This window comes from Crocodylus porosus, unplaced genomic scaffold (genome assembly GCF_001723895.1).
Source record: "Crocodylus porosus isolate Cpor-Errol unplaced genomic scaffold, CroPor_comp1, whole genome shotgun sequence".
Classification (NCBI taxonomy): domain Eukaryota; kingdom Metazoa; phylum Chordata; order Crocodylia; family Crocodylidae; genus Crocodylus; species Crocodylus porosus.
Genome location: NW_017728928.1, coordinates 11083918 through 11097547, shown reverse-complemented (window position 1 = coordinate 11097547; position 13630 = coordinate 11083918). Strand labels below are relative to the sequence as shown.

General features: G+C 47.9%; 1 protein-coding gene across 3 annotated transcripts in view; it reads right to left on the bottom strand.

Annotated features, from left to right (window-relative positions):
* The window catches only part of RAB37 (RAB37, member RAS oncogene family), a 51660-nt gene extending 38597 nt beyond the window's left edge, over positions 1-13063 (bottom strand). For 2 of the 3 annotated variants that reach the window (XM_019542497.1, XM_019542499.1), the window contains exon 1: positions 12975-13063. In XM_019542497.1, coding sequence (XP_019398042.1) covers positions 12975-13031 — 57 coding nt within the window. In that variant the 5' untranslated portion in view covers positions 13032-13063. Of the gene's footprint in view, positions 1-2537; positions 2544-12974 lie in introns of those variants that run through there. The other variant, XM_019542498.1, reaches the window with a different exon arrangement.
* Between the last annotated feature and the right edge of the window lie 567 nt (positions 13064-13630).

The window sequence follows — 13630 nt, the reverse complement described above, 5'->3', positions numbered from 1 at the left end:
GCCCAGGAGGAAAAAGATAAATACAGCCTGCAAAATTCCTTGGCGGGTTCAGAGTAATCTGAGTTTTTGACTCTGCTCTGACCCTATTTGCAAATACACCTTTTGTGCCATCTAATGAGTGTGTGTCTGTGATTTTGGTGGCCTCCAGAGAAACGAACCGCTTTAAGCATCATGTGGGAATCATCTTTTCCCTGCAACTCACAGCACCCAGGCCTGGAGAGTGGTCCTTGTCCTCTGCGCTAGGCTGCTCTTTTGCCTGCAGTGGGTTTTGCGGGGGGGAGGTATCACTGTCCCCTGGAACAGGGCTCCGCTATGCAGGGCTTCTGTGGCCTCTGGCTCGGCCCTGCTGGCTGGCTCAGTAACCTGAGCACCATCTGGCTCCCTGGACTCAACCTTTTGCTGTGAGTTGGAGAACTCGGCTCCCTCGTGCAGCACCAGGCTTGGTCCACTCCTGGACCCTCCATGCAGCGCCTCCTGCACTGAGCTCCCGGCCTCGTTCTGGGGGTTGAGGACCTGAGCCGCCCAAGCGCTCCAAGGGTCCTACTCCGTGCACTGTCCTGTGCACTGTGTCTCTGTCATCACCCGCTTCACCCTCACTACTTGCTCCCACTGTTACTGGGATCAATGTCTCTGCTTGCTTGTGCTTGTTTCCTCTCCTGCAGCCGACTGGCTCCCTGTTGACTTCGGCAAATGCACAGAAAATGCCAATGTGAACTAAGGAATTCTGGGACTTGTAGTTCATAAGAGACCACCTCTCATAGGAAGGCACACTACTCTCTGTCTCTTAAACAAGTCCTAGAGTTTCAATAAAGAAATGTCGTTCCATGTAAGTCCTAGATAGTGGCTGTGTCAGGAAAAACTCTGGAAAAGCTGGATTTCAACTTGTTTTAACTTATACTTTAAAAAAGTTAAAGTTAACCTCTTTTTTTAAACTGAAGTTAAAAGTTGACAGCTGAAAAATGTAACTAGTTAAAGTTAAAAGTTAGCCATTTATTTAACTTTTTAACTAGTTAATCAACTAGTTAATTCCCATGACTGGAAAATGCACTAAATTCTTGGGATCCACAGAGGTGTAGCTGGGTACCATTGGATGGCCTGTCACATGCAGCAAGTCAGAGTAGATGGCGTGCAATTCAAAATCCAGGACTCTCACTCGGAGGATGTGGACCCAGGGCCTGCTCCTAAACCCATGGAAGTGATTTCCACTGACATCAGCAGGATTTAAATCCAGTATCAATGTGGCTCAGTCCCAGTGTCTGTGTTCATTCAGGTGGTCTTCTGGAACCCAAGCACTTTATTTGAACCCTTTGAATGCTGATGTGGCCTGGACCTTCTCCATCAGATATAACTGCATGAAAGGGTTTGTCGGGGTGGGGGCGAGCTGAGGCAGGAACCTTTCCGGGTGTGATAGTCTCAGGACCGCACTATGCCAAATTCTGTGTCCCCTCATCCTGGCTTGGGGCCAGATTCTATCCTACCCCTTGAGAATATAAAATGGGCTTAGATTTTATTCCACTCTGTTCAAGTCCTGAAAAGCCATTAATGCATCTAGTTTTGTAACTTGCTATCATCTGACCCTTAAGACAGAGTCGCAAAAAGCAGTGAGGAGAAGGGCCCACCCACCTTTCACATTGACAGCGTTTCAGGGACTTGGCAGGCTGGAAGAGACTCACGCTTAGATGCCTAAATGCAATTGCAGGCCTAATAGATGGAAGAAAGTCTGACCCTGGGTGTTTTGCCTGGGTAAAGCCTCCAGGATTAGTCTCCTCAGCCAATGGGCATTAAAATCAATAGAAATCTTTGCATATAAATCATTGGATTTTGGATGAGGCCCCAAATGATTAATATACACTAGCCCTCTCTGCTGTAGGCTGATGTGCACACACGTGGTGCCTCAGGCATAACACTGCTATAAATTATTCACTTGACCAACTTTTCCAGTACAAGATGCTCTCTTCACAATACATTCATTCAGCGTATTCACAGCTCCTTTACCCTTCGGGTTCTATATTTGCAATACCGTGACATAAGAGTCATGCAGCTCTGTTTTCTGGCCTGCAGAATACTTAGTAAATACTGTTTAACCCTCACAGTGCACCTGCAAGGCAGGGAGTAAAGCTATAGTATCCCAGAGAGAGAGACAGTAAGTGATGTGCCCAAAGCCAGTGAAGGAGTCAATGTTAGACATGGGTTTAGCATGAAGGGGCTCCCAATTCTTAGCCTTTCTGCTTAGGCAACAGTTTTCTCACCACAGGCGTGGGCAAGCCTTTGCCAGTCGAATCCAAATCCAAAATGCCCTTTTGCCAAGTCTGTAGACTAACACAGATCCGTGGACGTGCTTGCTGGATATGGAAATCCACTTCCCTCGATGGAAACTTTCTAGCACTAATGATCAATCTCTCCTTTCCAGTCCTCTTTATATTATGTATGATTTCATTTTTAAAGCCCTGTGGGCACTGGTGCACAAGGCACAAATTGACTCCTATAGCTGTGCAGTTTTCAAATGTTTGTAGAAGTAAAAGAAATATAAAAAAAACCATGTGCAGCAGGCCAGATATTGGTCCCACTGAAATGAATAGGACTTTTCAACTAGTACCAGGGTTCAGTCTTTTTTGAACTGGATTCGATTGGCACCTAAACACTTTTCAGTTAAACAAGGGTGGCTATTTATTACTCGTTCCACTTAAAGGAATCAGTGCAACTTTGTGAGCTGGCATGCTCAAATCAGCTCAACCAGTCCGCTGGTTGAGAAGTCCCCTATGGAAATTTTTCCATTAGAAAGGCCAATTCCATGAAATTGAATTGTTTAGTGGGAAGAGACTAATTTTAGCAGAAAAAGAAAAACCTCACACACATTTCATTGCAACAAAGCCAGCCTGCTTCATTTTAACATTAATTTCTAATTAATACAAATGTTGGAACAAAGTGCTTGAAGTTCTCAAAACAAAAGTGTTTCTGCTATCTCCTAGGCAATGTCTTTTTTTGTCCCAATAGGGAAGAAAGGAACATTCAAAATGCCCAAACATCAAACAGATCTCATGTCATGCTAAGTCACATTGCTTTACCTGCCGTTGCTAAGTTTACAGACACATTGCTAAATTGATACTGCAATTAGAACCGATTCAGGAGCATCCACACAGGTTTGCATTGATTTAACTAAATCACATTTTCCACCTGTGTTAAGATGAACTAAGGCCACTTTTGAGTCATCCCCATTCCTTTGTCTTCTCAAAACTAAGGGGACACAACACATTCAATCTATTGGAAAACACCCGCAGACTAATACTTGGCTCTCACCGAGAGCGCTTTTCAGCTGCAGATCTCAGTGGGTTTCTGCCCAAGGTGGGTATCATAGTTTCATAGTTTCTAGGGTCGGAAGGGACCTAAGTAGATCATCTAGTCCGACCCCCTGCCATGGCAGAAAAGAGTACTGGGGTCAAACGACCCCAGCAAGGTGTTTATCTAACCTCCTCTTAAAAACTCCCAGGGTAGGAGCCTGCACCACTTCCCTTGGAAGTTGGTTCCAGATCCTAGCCGCCCTGACCGTGAAGTAACGCCTCCTGATATCTAGCCTAAAATTATCCTCCTGTTACAGCTAGAGAGGATTGCATGGTAGCCCTAGTCAGGCAAGTTGGGGGCAGAACCAAGAAAGAACGTAGCTTGACTCTGATTCTGCCCAATGCCTCGTCTAGGCTTTCAGTCTCCTTTCTTTATTTTATAATCAACCACAAGTTGACGGAGTCCAATGCCCAAGTACTCATCTCCCATGGCCTGGTACCCTATGAAGTCCAGTGTCAAGCAGAGTCCTCGAGTCAATATTCTAGTGCTTCACTGCAGCCCTTTGCATTGCTGGAACCTCACCTCCTGTCTGCTTGTGTTTTAAGTCATTCCTTGACATCTGATGTGTGTTGGCATCATCTCACTGCCCCCCGCCCCCAGTGCCAATGTAAACAGGCTTGGTGTGCTAACCAGGAGCTGGCAGGGAGCAAGTCTCTAGGGCTGGAACCACCAGATGCTATTTCTGTCAGGGCACGTCCTGAATGAGTTTCCACTGTGTGTTTCTATGGTGCTGAGCAGCGAGGGAGCCTCTCTGCAGTTCCACTGGTAGTGAAGAGCTCATGTATTACTCTGAAAGCTTCCATGCAGACATCAGGGAGCTCTGTTGCATCATTGCCATCACTTGTTCCTTGTTCCCAAAAGGCCAGTTCCTGCAGCACTTGAGATGGAGTAATTCACCCCGTGCTAAGAGAATCTCTCATCAGCTCTACTTGAGTCCAGCTCAGAAGAGCCCTTAGAATCACGCTCCTCATCCAAGGACAAGAAGAGCCTCACTTAAATCTGGCAATTCTTGGGCTGGATCCTGTTCCCACTGAAGGTAAAGATGAAAATTCCCATTGATTCCATGAGGCAGCATCAGGCCAAAGGGGTTTAGAAGCATGTAGTCTAGCACTTTGCTGGATTCAGCCATAGCGCTCAGTACTGGAGCTGGGAAGTCGAGCTCCATTTAGGCAGGGAATTCCAACGTGCACGGAAAAGCTCTCCCATGCATTTCAGAAGGCAAAGGTAGGAGCTTTAAAGCATAAGGGCAAAATCCACAAAGGTGAGTTGGAAAAATACTTGCAGCATTTTTGTTCTGAGTATCCCCAAATGCTATCCAGCTTGGGAGGTCCAGCTCCAAAGCTCCTCTCAAGTTGTGACTTCTCCAGCAGCCCCTCAGCCTTCTGGAGCAAAGGGAAGCCAGGAGCCTACAAGCTCACAGGGCCAGGGCTAAGCCAGGAGGGTTGAAGCCTGTGCTTCAGGGGCCCTAGGAGCCCCTGCAACCCCACCTCAAGCTGAGGGTTTCCAGGCATGCAGGCTCCCAGCTCTGGGCAAGGAGCCTGGAAGCCATGAGGTCCTGACTCCAAAGCCATCTGCATGGGAGGCCTGCTCAGAGCAGGGATCCATGGAAACTTGGGCTCCTGAGCACCAACAACAGAGACCTGCCTGGCAGGCCACACTCCATCAGAAAGTGTTGGAAAAGCCACGGGCAGGCACATCAAAGCCATTGCATTCCAGGGAATTAGTTTGGTTTAACCAATCAGCACCTTCCCTGCTCAGCGCCTGCAGGATAGAGCCCTAAATCCCAGTCTCGCCTCCCCGCCCCCTCCAGAGCTCATAGGCAGCAGCCTGTAGCTGAATCTGCACTCATGAATGTTTCTACTGTACCTGGGGGTGTTGGTTGTAGCCAGGTTGGTCTGCCTACATCCACTGTATGCAAATACAGGTAAAATTTTTCCAGGCTGCTTGTCCGTTAGGAACAGCTTTTGGGTCTGGGCATAATTAAGCGCGGGGCAGGAGTGCATTCATAAATGGGAGCCCAGGACTCCACCCTGATGGTGCCACCGCACTGCTGCTGTAAACTGCTGCAGCTCTGTAGGAGCTCTGCCTGCCTACAGCCGCTGAGGGTCTGGTTCCCAGTCCTGGTGAGGGCTTTGGAAAAGACTAGTGAGGTAACCCCTCAGCTATCCACCTCTGGTTTTGTACTGGGTCCAGTTCATGCTGGGCCAGGAGCAGCTGGGGTGGTGGACATGTCCACATTGATCCAGGCAGAGTTCAGGATCTGGTTCAAAGTGGGCACATTCAATAAAGGTGACTAGAGCTTTATTACAAGGAACTCACAGCTGCTAAGAGACACCCTGGCTTAGGATGGAGTCTGCACCTGAAAAAGCCACACAATGCAGTCATATCCAAACAGCATTATAATAACCCCTGTTTTTGCTCCAGGACTGTCCTCCTCAGGAAAAAGTTAATAAAGAGCACATGAATTATGTAGGGAGGAAAGCTAGCAAGAGGGAACACAGAAAGCCTCACATGCACAGGGTTGACAGAGATAGCCTTTTATCAAAAGCTGACTCACTTGTCAATAATTTACATGGAATTTGTAAAATATAAGCGGGCTGTGAATTGCTTCATCACTTATTACAATGGGAGCTCACAATAATCACCCAAGCACTTAAAAATATACATAAGAAAGCAAACCAGCCAATATCACTTTTCTGCCTCTGATCCTGGCTTGCAAATTTGTATGTCACCTGCCTGGAAATTTCAGCAGGAAATAAGACACTTAAAGTTGTGAGGTTACTAGGAAGATTGCAGCAGAGCATATGGACAGTAGTTCCATACTTTTGGGGGACTTATTTTATCAGGGGGTTGGTATCACAATGCAGCTCCATATTTGACTGTTGCAGAAGCATACACACACAGAGCGAGCAGGGTAAATGGGACTTAATATTAAGCATGCATCAGATCTCTATAGTAAAATAATTGGTGAAATTTGCCTCTTGGATATTATCTTTCTGAGTGTATTGTATCCCTCTCATACTGAGTGCTTTCTATAAGATCAGAGCCCTAGCCGTCCCGCCAAACCCAGTGTTGAGAAAGAAACTACTGTTTCCAATAGTTAAAAATTAAATGTTTAGAAAACAGGAGGAGTTGCAAGTCCAATTTATTCCAAGTCCAATTTTATTTTTCATTGGATCACCTGAGTGAGAAAAGGTATAATGAAAGCACACACCTGGAATCTCCTAACCAAGCTGGAAAAAGCATTGGGAAGTAACACAAAGGAAGTGAAACTCAGGTCTGTGTTTACATTTTAAAAAGATAGAGAAGCAAAGACTACAACTGAGACTAAAATTACTGTTATCTTACCAAGAGAAAGAATCTGTGTGCATGGCTCACAGGACAGCGTGCTAATGAGATCTGTTCGAATCTCGGCAGGGGGAGAGAAGAGAGAACAGAATTAAACAGGCAGGAAGAGAGAGACAGCAAACACCCCAGTGAGAGTCACTAGTTCTGCTCCAATTCACAGCTTTGCTGGGAGCCTCAGCAAATCAAGGAAACTCCAGACGAATGGAAATGGATGCAAGGCTAGAGGGGGATTATCACCTTCTTGATTTAATTTCATAGGAGAGTCTAAAGAGCATTGCTCATGTCTGCATCTCAGTCCTTTGCTGGACCCAGTAGACAATAGGAAGGTCCAGTGTCTCCCAGCAGAGCCAAACACATGAGAATGTGGACACTGGAAAAAGTTCCCCACAAAGGGCTTATGCCAGATGCAAGCTAGTTTCAACTCAAGGAGAATGGCATATGCACAGAAGATAGAGAGAGAGAGAAAAAAGAAAGCAATTGAATACAAATGACCTGGTGTTTAGCCAGCAGTGTCTAGAGGTGAGACAGAGCAACTAGAAAGTAACATTCATTTTGAAGGGCCCAGTCCTGAATGGGGGTGTGCAAGGAATGGGTCTCTTAGCTGCCAAAGGAGAAAACAGGTGGCACCAATGCAAATGCAAAATATACTCAGTGAATCAAAAAAAATGCATTTTAGATTGAGGAAAACTTTTCATTTGGAGTTTTTATTTGGGGGCATTTCTTACTAAAAGAGTGGGTGTCATTTATAGAACAGCCCCCTCTCTACCCCAGCAGTTTAAGCATTCCCTAGGATGCAGAAGCCCCAGGACCAAATCCCTCCTCTCTGCCTGATTCAGAAGGATTGTCATCAAAATATCCCCTCTCCCAGGAGAGTGTCTTGTCCTCACCATGGTGCGATAGAGATGTTCATGTTCTCTCCCACCCAGCAGAGAATTCACTGTGCAAGCGTCTGCTGGTTGAACCCAGAGCGCTTGGCTGTGAAAGGGGGTATAGCTGTGCCACTGCCCCCTGTCCTGCCCCCAATTTGCCCCTGCTCTTCCATGCTGAATGCGAGTACTTTACACAAAACACAGCTCCAACCAGAGACTGAGGCTGTCCTAAAATGCTGTGCGGCTTAGCAATTAGTGTCCAAACCACTGCTGTGGGTAGGGTGGAAAGAGGTTTTGAACCTAGATTCCCCCTCTTGTAAATGAGAGCAAAGCCTCTAAATACCTCTAAGGGTCTGTTTCTTGCCCCGGTAAGCATGACCACCTGAAGAACAAGTCCCTCAGTCCATCTTCCAGGTAAGGATGGCAGGCTGAGCCGGTTGGACCGGGCCTTGAACCTGAGGTTCAAATGCGCTACAGTGTTCAAACCACCCCATGCCTACAGAAGCTGTGGGTTACACACATTATATGGCATGGGGTAACCTCACTGTGTTCACACCCTGCCAGTGTAGATAACTCATATGCGCCAAGATGGTTGAGGGGGCAGATCTTGCCCAAACAATACCCAGCCAGCTTGCCCAAGAGCCCATCAAGCTGTCAAAGGAACAAGTCCCATGTGGAGTCCCTCTACTCATTCTAATCTGTACAAACAGTGTTGGAAAAAACAAGGCTGTCGACTCAAAGTGGGCAGCTGATGAAAGCTGATGGGATGGGGCTTGTGGGGAGGAGGGAGCAAAGAGCCAGCAAGGCTCTGAGCAGTTCCATCTCCTGTAGCTGGGCTGGCAAGTGGCTGACAGACATTACTAAGCCAATTACATCAGGATATACTGGGCTAATGTGGCAGAGGAGTAAGGCTTCACTAGGCTGTAAAGACAACCTAGAGAGAGGATTTGTTTCCCCAAGAGCCAGGCATATGCTGGGAGAGCTGGAACAGCAGCTCAAATCCAGGTCTCTGTGGCCATGAAGGAAACACCAGACCTGAAGTCCTTTATCTCCTGGACCCTATTTCTGCCAGTGGCCAGCACCGGCTGCAGAGAGAGCTTTGCTTTTCCATTCTAAGCCAAGGGCCCTACAATCTGCCTTCCACCTGACTAAGGGCAGTGGTACAATCCTGTCAGGGGAGCAGTGGTGCAGTTCTGGACCACTAAAAATCTTGTGCTGGTTCCAGAGCTCCCAGGGAGAAATCTCCCAAAGACTTTGAAGTCCTTTTAGACTAGAGGAGTTCTCCTGAGAAACAGAGCTGCTTAAGCCAGCATCAGATGGCTCTCCCTTGTGACACATGGAGCCCAAGGCTTCATGTTGAGTGGCTAAGTTCCCAACATCATACAGTCCCAAATAGAACACATCCTGTGGCACCATGAGCCATGCTCTTGTGCTACGAGGCAGGGAGACTCGGTTTCACAATCTTTTCTGACCCGTTCATTACATACACTTCTAGCCAACACTCAGCTACAAGCCTTTGTGCTCGTCTTCATTCATAGAAGCCCTTCTCTCAATCTCTCATGCCGCATCCCCAAAAGGGCACAAGACTTCAGTGTAGGAGTTAGAAATGGATCATATTAAACAGACTAATGCTAGCTTGATGCATGTCCCGTAGAGGAAAATGCACTGGGATGCGGATGACACATAACATATCGAACAGCAAAGCAGGGATGATGGAAGCCATTATTTTAATCCCAGGACACATGTAAAATATACATGAGCATTGAACAGAGGGGAAGAGTCAGGAGAAGTCGCAGGGGAGAGGAGCCATCTTGTCAGGAACATCTTCAGAGCTGACACGTTATTGTTGGAACGGTGGTATCCTCTGGGAGCCCTAACCTGAACCCAGGACCTGTCTGTACTAGATGCTACATAGACACAGCCTGAAGTCTGACTGCATTTGCACACGCACACGTGCGTGCGCACACACACACACACTTAAAATAACCACAAGAACTTTTCCAAGCCAGCAAGAGCATCATTTCCTTCTAACACCATAACAATAGCTCTCTCTGCAAAGGTATCTGGAACATCCCTTTCTCACACATGGCAGAAGGGTTTATTTTTTCAGCTGATACATTTTTTAAAAAAACATTCTGCAGCCATATCTCAGCAGTTTCCTTCCGGATTCGGATTACAGCTTCTTTCTGAGATTTATTCAGGGCAGCCTGAACACTGACAAAAGTTGCTGCCCAAGCACTTTCTACTTTGGAAGGAAAGTACTTAGCTGCCCATCACCACCTCCAATATGCACTACTGTTTTCACAGCTGTACAAAGAACCCCAACGAAGCTCACTTAACCCCTGTCCAAGAGAAATACGTGCTTCAGTGCTGAGCATTTGAGTGATTCCATCGACTTCTACGGAACAGCTTGTACTCAGAGCCATACTTAAGTGCTTTGGCTCCCAGCCAGCAACACATGAACACTGGCATTAGTGAGTCAGATCAGTGGCTGGGGACTTGTATACTGCTAGAACCTGGAGAGCGCAGCAGAAGCGTAGTGTATTCATGGAAGTGCACCGCATCTTAACAAAACCTTACCACTGCAAAGTTGTGCTGATCTGCAGGCAAGCACAACCACTGGCTCTTTCTCCTTCAGACCCCTCCTTATGACTCATATATAAAATGCTAATTATAGGAGACAAGCAACTCATAACACTTAGGCCTTGTCTACATACAACTTTGCCTGCTTCAGTCAGCCCAGCATAGTCAAAGTGGAAAGAGGCAGCTAGTGCAGACGCAGACATAAGTGTCAGGATATTTGCTGGAACTGTGTATCCTGCTTGGGAGAAGCACACTCAGTGTATGCAACATGAGCACCGCTACACTAATAAACCACATATGCCATAAGGTTTGGATTATTTTATCTAGACTGGCTACAGGGTCCAGTGCATGCCAGTCCTTAAGCAAGGGGCAATATAGCACAATGATGTTTCTAGACAGAAACCTTTACTATGATTGTCTCATCCTCTGCTCTCACTCCTTGTGTTGGCTTCATTCACTTGTTGTGCCTTGACTTCAGTTGAGATTAAAGTCTCTGAGGTAAGAACTGCAGTCTTAGGTAGGATTGAAACTATTGGCCAATTCAAAGCAAAATCTTGGACAGTAGTTTGGATCAATAACATGCAGCTAATAACATTTTGAAAAATATTGCATAATGTATTATTTGGACAGAAAATGTTCTGCTTTGATTTTTCTTTAAAAATTAGCTAAACGCTTAAAAAGGCAAATAAAGAATTAAGTCAGTGTTAAACCCTTTAAATATTTCACTTTGGGTCCTACAAAACATTTTGGGTTGACTGAAAATGCATTTTCCCCCATGGTTTCTCTTTTTGTTTTCCCAAAGAAGCCAAGACAGACACAGACGCAGACGCTCCCTTTTCAGTTGAACTCCAGCATATTTTTTTCTTTATTCTTCTGACTTGGCTACTGAATCAAAAAGTATATTATTCACCCATCTCCCCCCTGGCTCTTGTTTGGGACTGCTAGACAGTCCCGAAATAGGGAAAACATATCAAAATCAGTTCCAGATAAGATGCATTGAATCAGTGCTGGATTTGCATGTTTATCGCAGAAGTAAACTGGTTTCTGCTGGAAAAACAAACATGACAGGAAGAGCAGCAAATGGTCATGTAAGCTAGAAGCTAGCTCTAAGAGTCTGGAGTTGGAGGAACTATTAGCCTGGGTATATATTCTGCTGTGAAGTCAAATTCTGCTGACAAATTCATTTCTGCTGACACGGACTGTTAACTGAAAAACATTCATAGGGAAGGGAGAGTTAAGATGAAGAACAAAACAAAACCCCAGTCTGGAGCTGAAAAAGCCTTAGCTTTTTTGCCCCAGAAGGGGCCTCCTGCATATCAATGTATGCTGGGTGAAAGGAGGAAGCAGTTGTTAGCTATTAACAAGATAATCTGGGCCAAACCATCTAGCTCTCACCCCTGGGAGAAATCCAATTGAGATGAATAGGACTATTTCCTGGAGCAGGAAGTCTAAACTAATAAGATGCACAATAGGGCTCATCTATAAACAGAGACACCAGCAATCATCCTTAATACTTTCCACTTTGCCTGCTACCAGTCCACACCAGCAGAGGAGAGGCCTCTCAGAGCTGCTTGGATAACCTGGCTACTAACTCATTGCTTTGGGACCACCATCCCAGGATAACAGCCACCTCCTGCCTGCCATCTAGGTCATTTTCCTTTGACTTCTTATTAAAGGTTGGGCTGGTTTCACAAAGCTCCTCTATTGAGGAAAGTCCAGAATGAATGGGCAGTAGCAACGCAGGCATCCTTGCCAGCCTACCCTGTGCTGTAGTTGAATTTGGAGAGGACAGAGTGAGTGCAGTCTCCCTAACTAGTCACTTCCTGGCCTGTCTGCAAAGACTGCTAACTAGCAAGGAGGTTAAGGGTGACTGCGGCAGCTGCTCCCATCATGCTGACCTGCTTGGAAAGGAAGGCTATAGTGGTACCCCAAAGCTCATCCCTGCCCACCCCAACTCAACAGTTTGTTCAGTACAAGATTTCACCCACAAAAGTCCTTGCTCCTTGCATTTTTCTGGGATCAGCATGGCTACATCATCACCCCAAGGCTATTTGAGATACAGGCTCTCTCAGAAAAGCCAGATCCACCCATTCCAATGCACTCACAGGCAGATGAGGGCTTTTTAAGAAAACTCTGGGGCTCGGGTGGCCACGTGGCTCCCCAGCAGCCAATAGCACAATGCTGCCTGGAGTCCAGTAGCACAGAACTGGTCTCCCCAGTGTGCAGACGGCTTCTGGGGCAGGACAGCATGGGACAGCCCATTTCAACCCCCGCCCCCTCATCTGCAGAGCAGTGCTGGGGCTCTGAGAGGAGTTTGCAGCATGAAGCTGGCTGCAGCAGCGTGGCAGGGATCCAGCACCGCTCCACGAGCCTGTGCTGCTGGTGCACACGGGGTTTGTGGAAGCTGCCTGGCCATCTCCCTCCTTTCCCAACACACCTTAGTGCTTAATGCAAACCCACAAGCAGGCTGCTGCTTGTACTGCGCATTACACTGGGCCAATTCTTCACCTGCTGGATGGACTAACAAGGTTGGTCCCGATTTGCCAACTCAAGGGCTGGTTTTGTTTCCCACCCCCTCTGAAATAGCTGTGCCCTGCTTGCAATAAAGCCGGGGGTGGGAGGTGTGTGGCTGAGGTGGGGGATGATGACAGCGGAGCTATTAGGTCACCATGCAAAGTTGCTGTCCTCCAGGGCTGGGGGTGCCAGCTCTCTCCCTTTGCAAAGACTTGTGATCCAGCCCAGAGCCACTGCTCTCACCCCATAGCTCCCCACGCCAACTTCTGCTCTTCCCCGGGACCCCTCTTGCAGCAGCCCACTTCCCCTCCACCCCCCTACCTTGTGCAGAAGATCCTCGTTGTAGCTGTCCCAGGAGCCAGCTGTCCTGGCGTCCATGGCCGGGGAGGCATGAGCGCTGCCAGCCCCGCTCTGGCACTCCCCGCCTGGCCGCATCCCCTGCGTCAGTGCCGAGCGCGGCCCCGGTGCAGCTACATCACCGGGGGAGGAGCGGCCCGACCGCCCGTCCCGGGATAGCGGGAGCCGGCGCCGGCGCAGCCCGCCTCAGCACCGCGGACAGCGCCGGCCGGGCCCCTCGCGGCTCTCGGCCCCGGGCCGCCAGTGTCCGGGACAGAGCTCCGGGAGCCGAGTCGGGCTCCCGGGACTTCATCAGTCCTTCCTCTCCTGCCAGTCCCGCCTGCAAAGGCAGCGGTTTCCAGCGTACGGCAGCGCAGAAAGGCAGAGCCGGCCCCTGGCAGGCGCCTCCAGTCCTGGCTTTTCCACCCTAGAGCCCAGAGGGGAACTGAGGGCAGGGAAGCAGGGCCCTTTCCGAAGCACTCAAAGGGGGCTCAGGTTCCTCCCTTCCCCTCCCAGTGCATTATTAAAGGAAGGGAGAGCCGAGAGTTGCTTAGGGTGGTGTCTTTTATTGGATCAACTATGTAGCGGGGATAGAGTTAGACGAGTTCTTGAATGCAAGATGCTCTTTGTCCAGTCTCTCA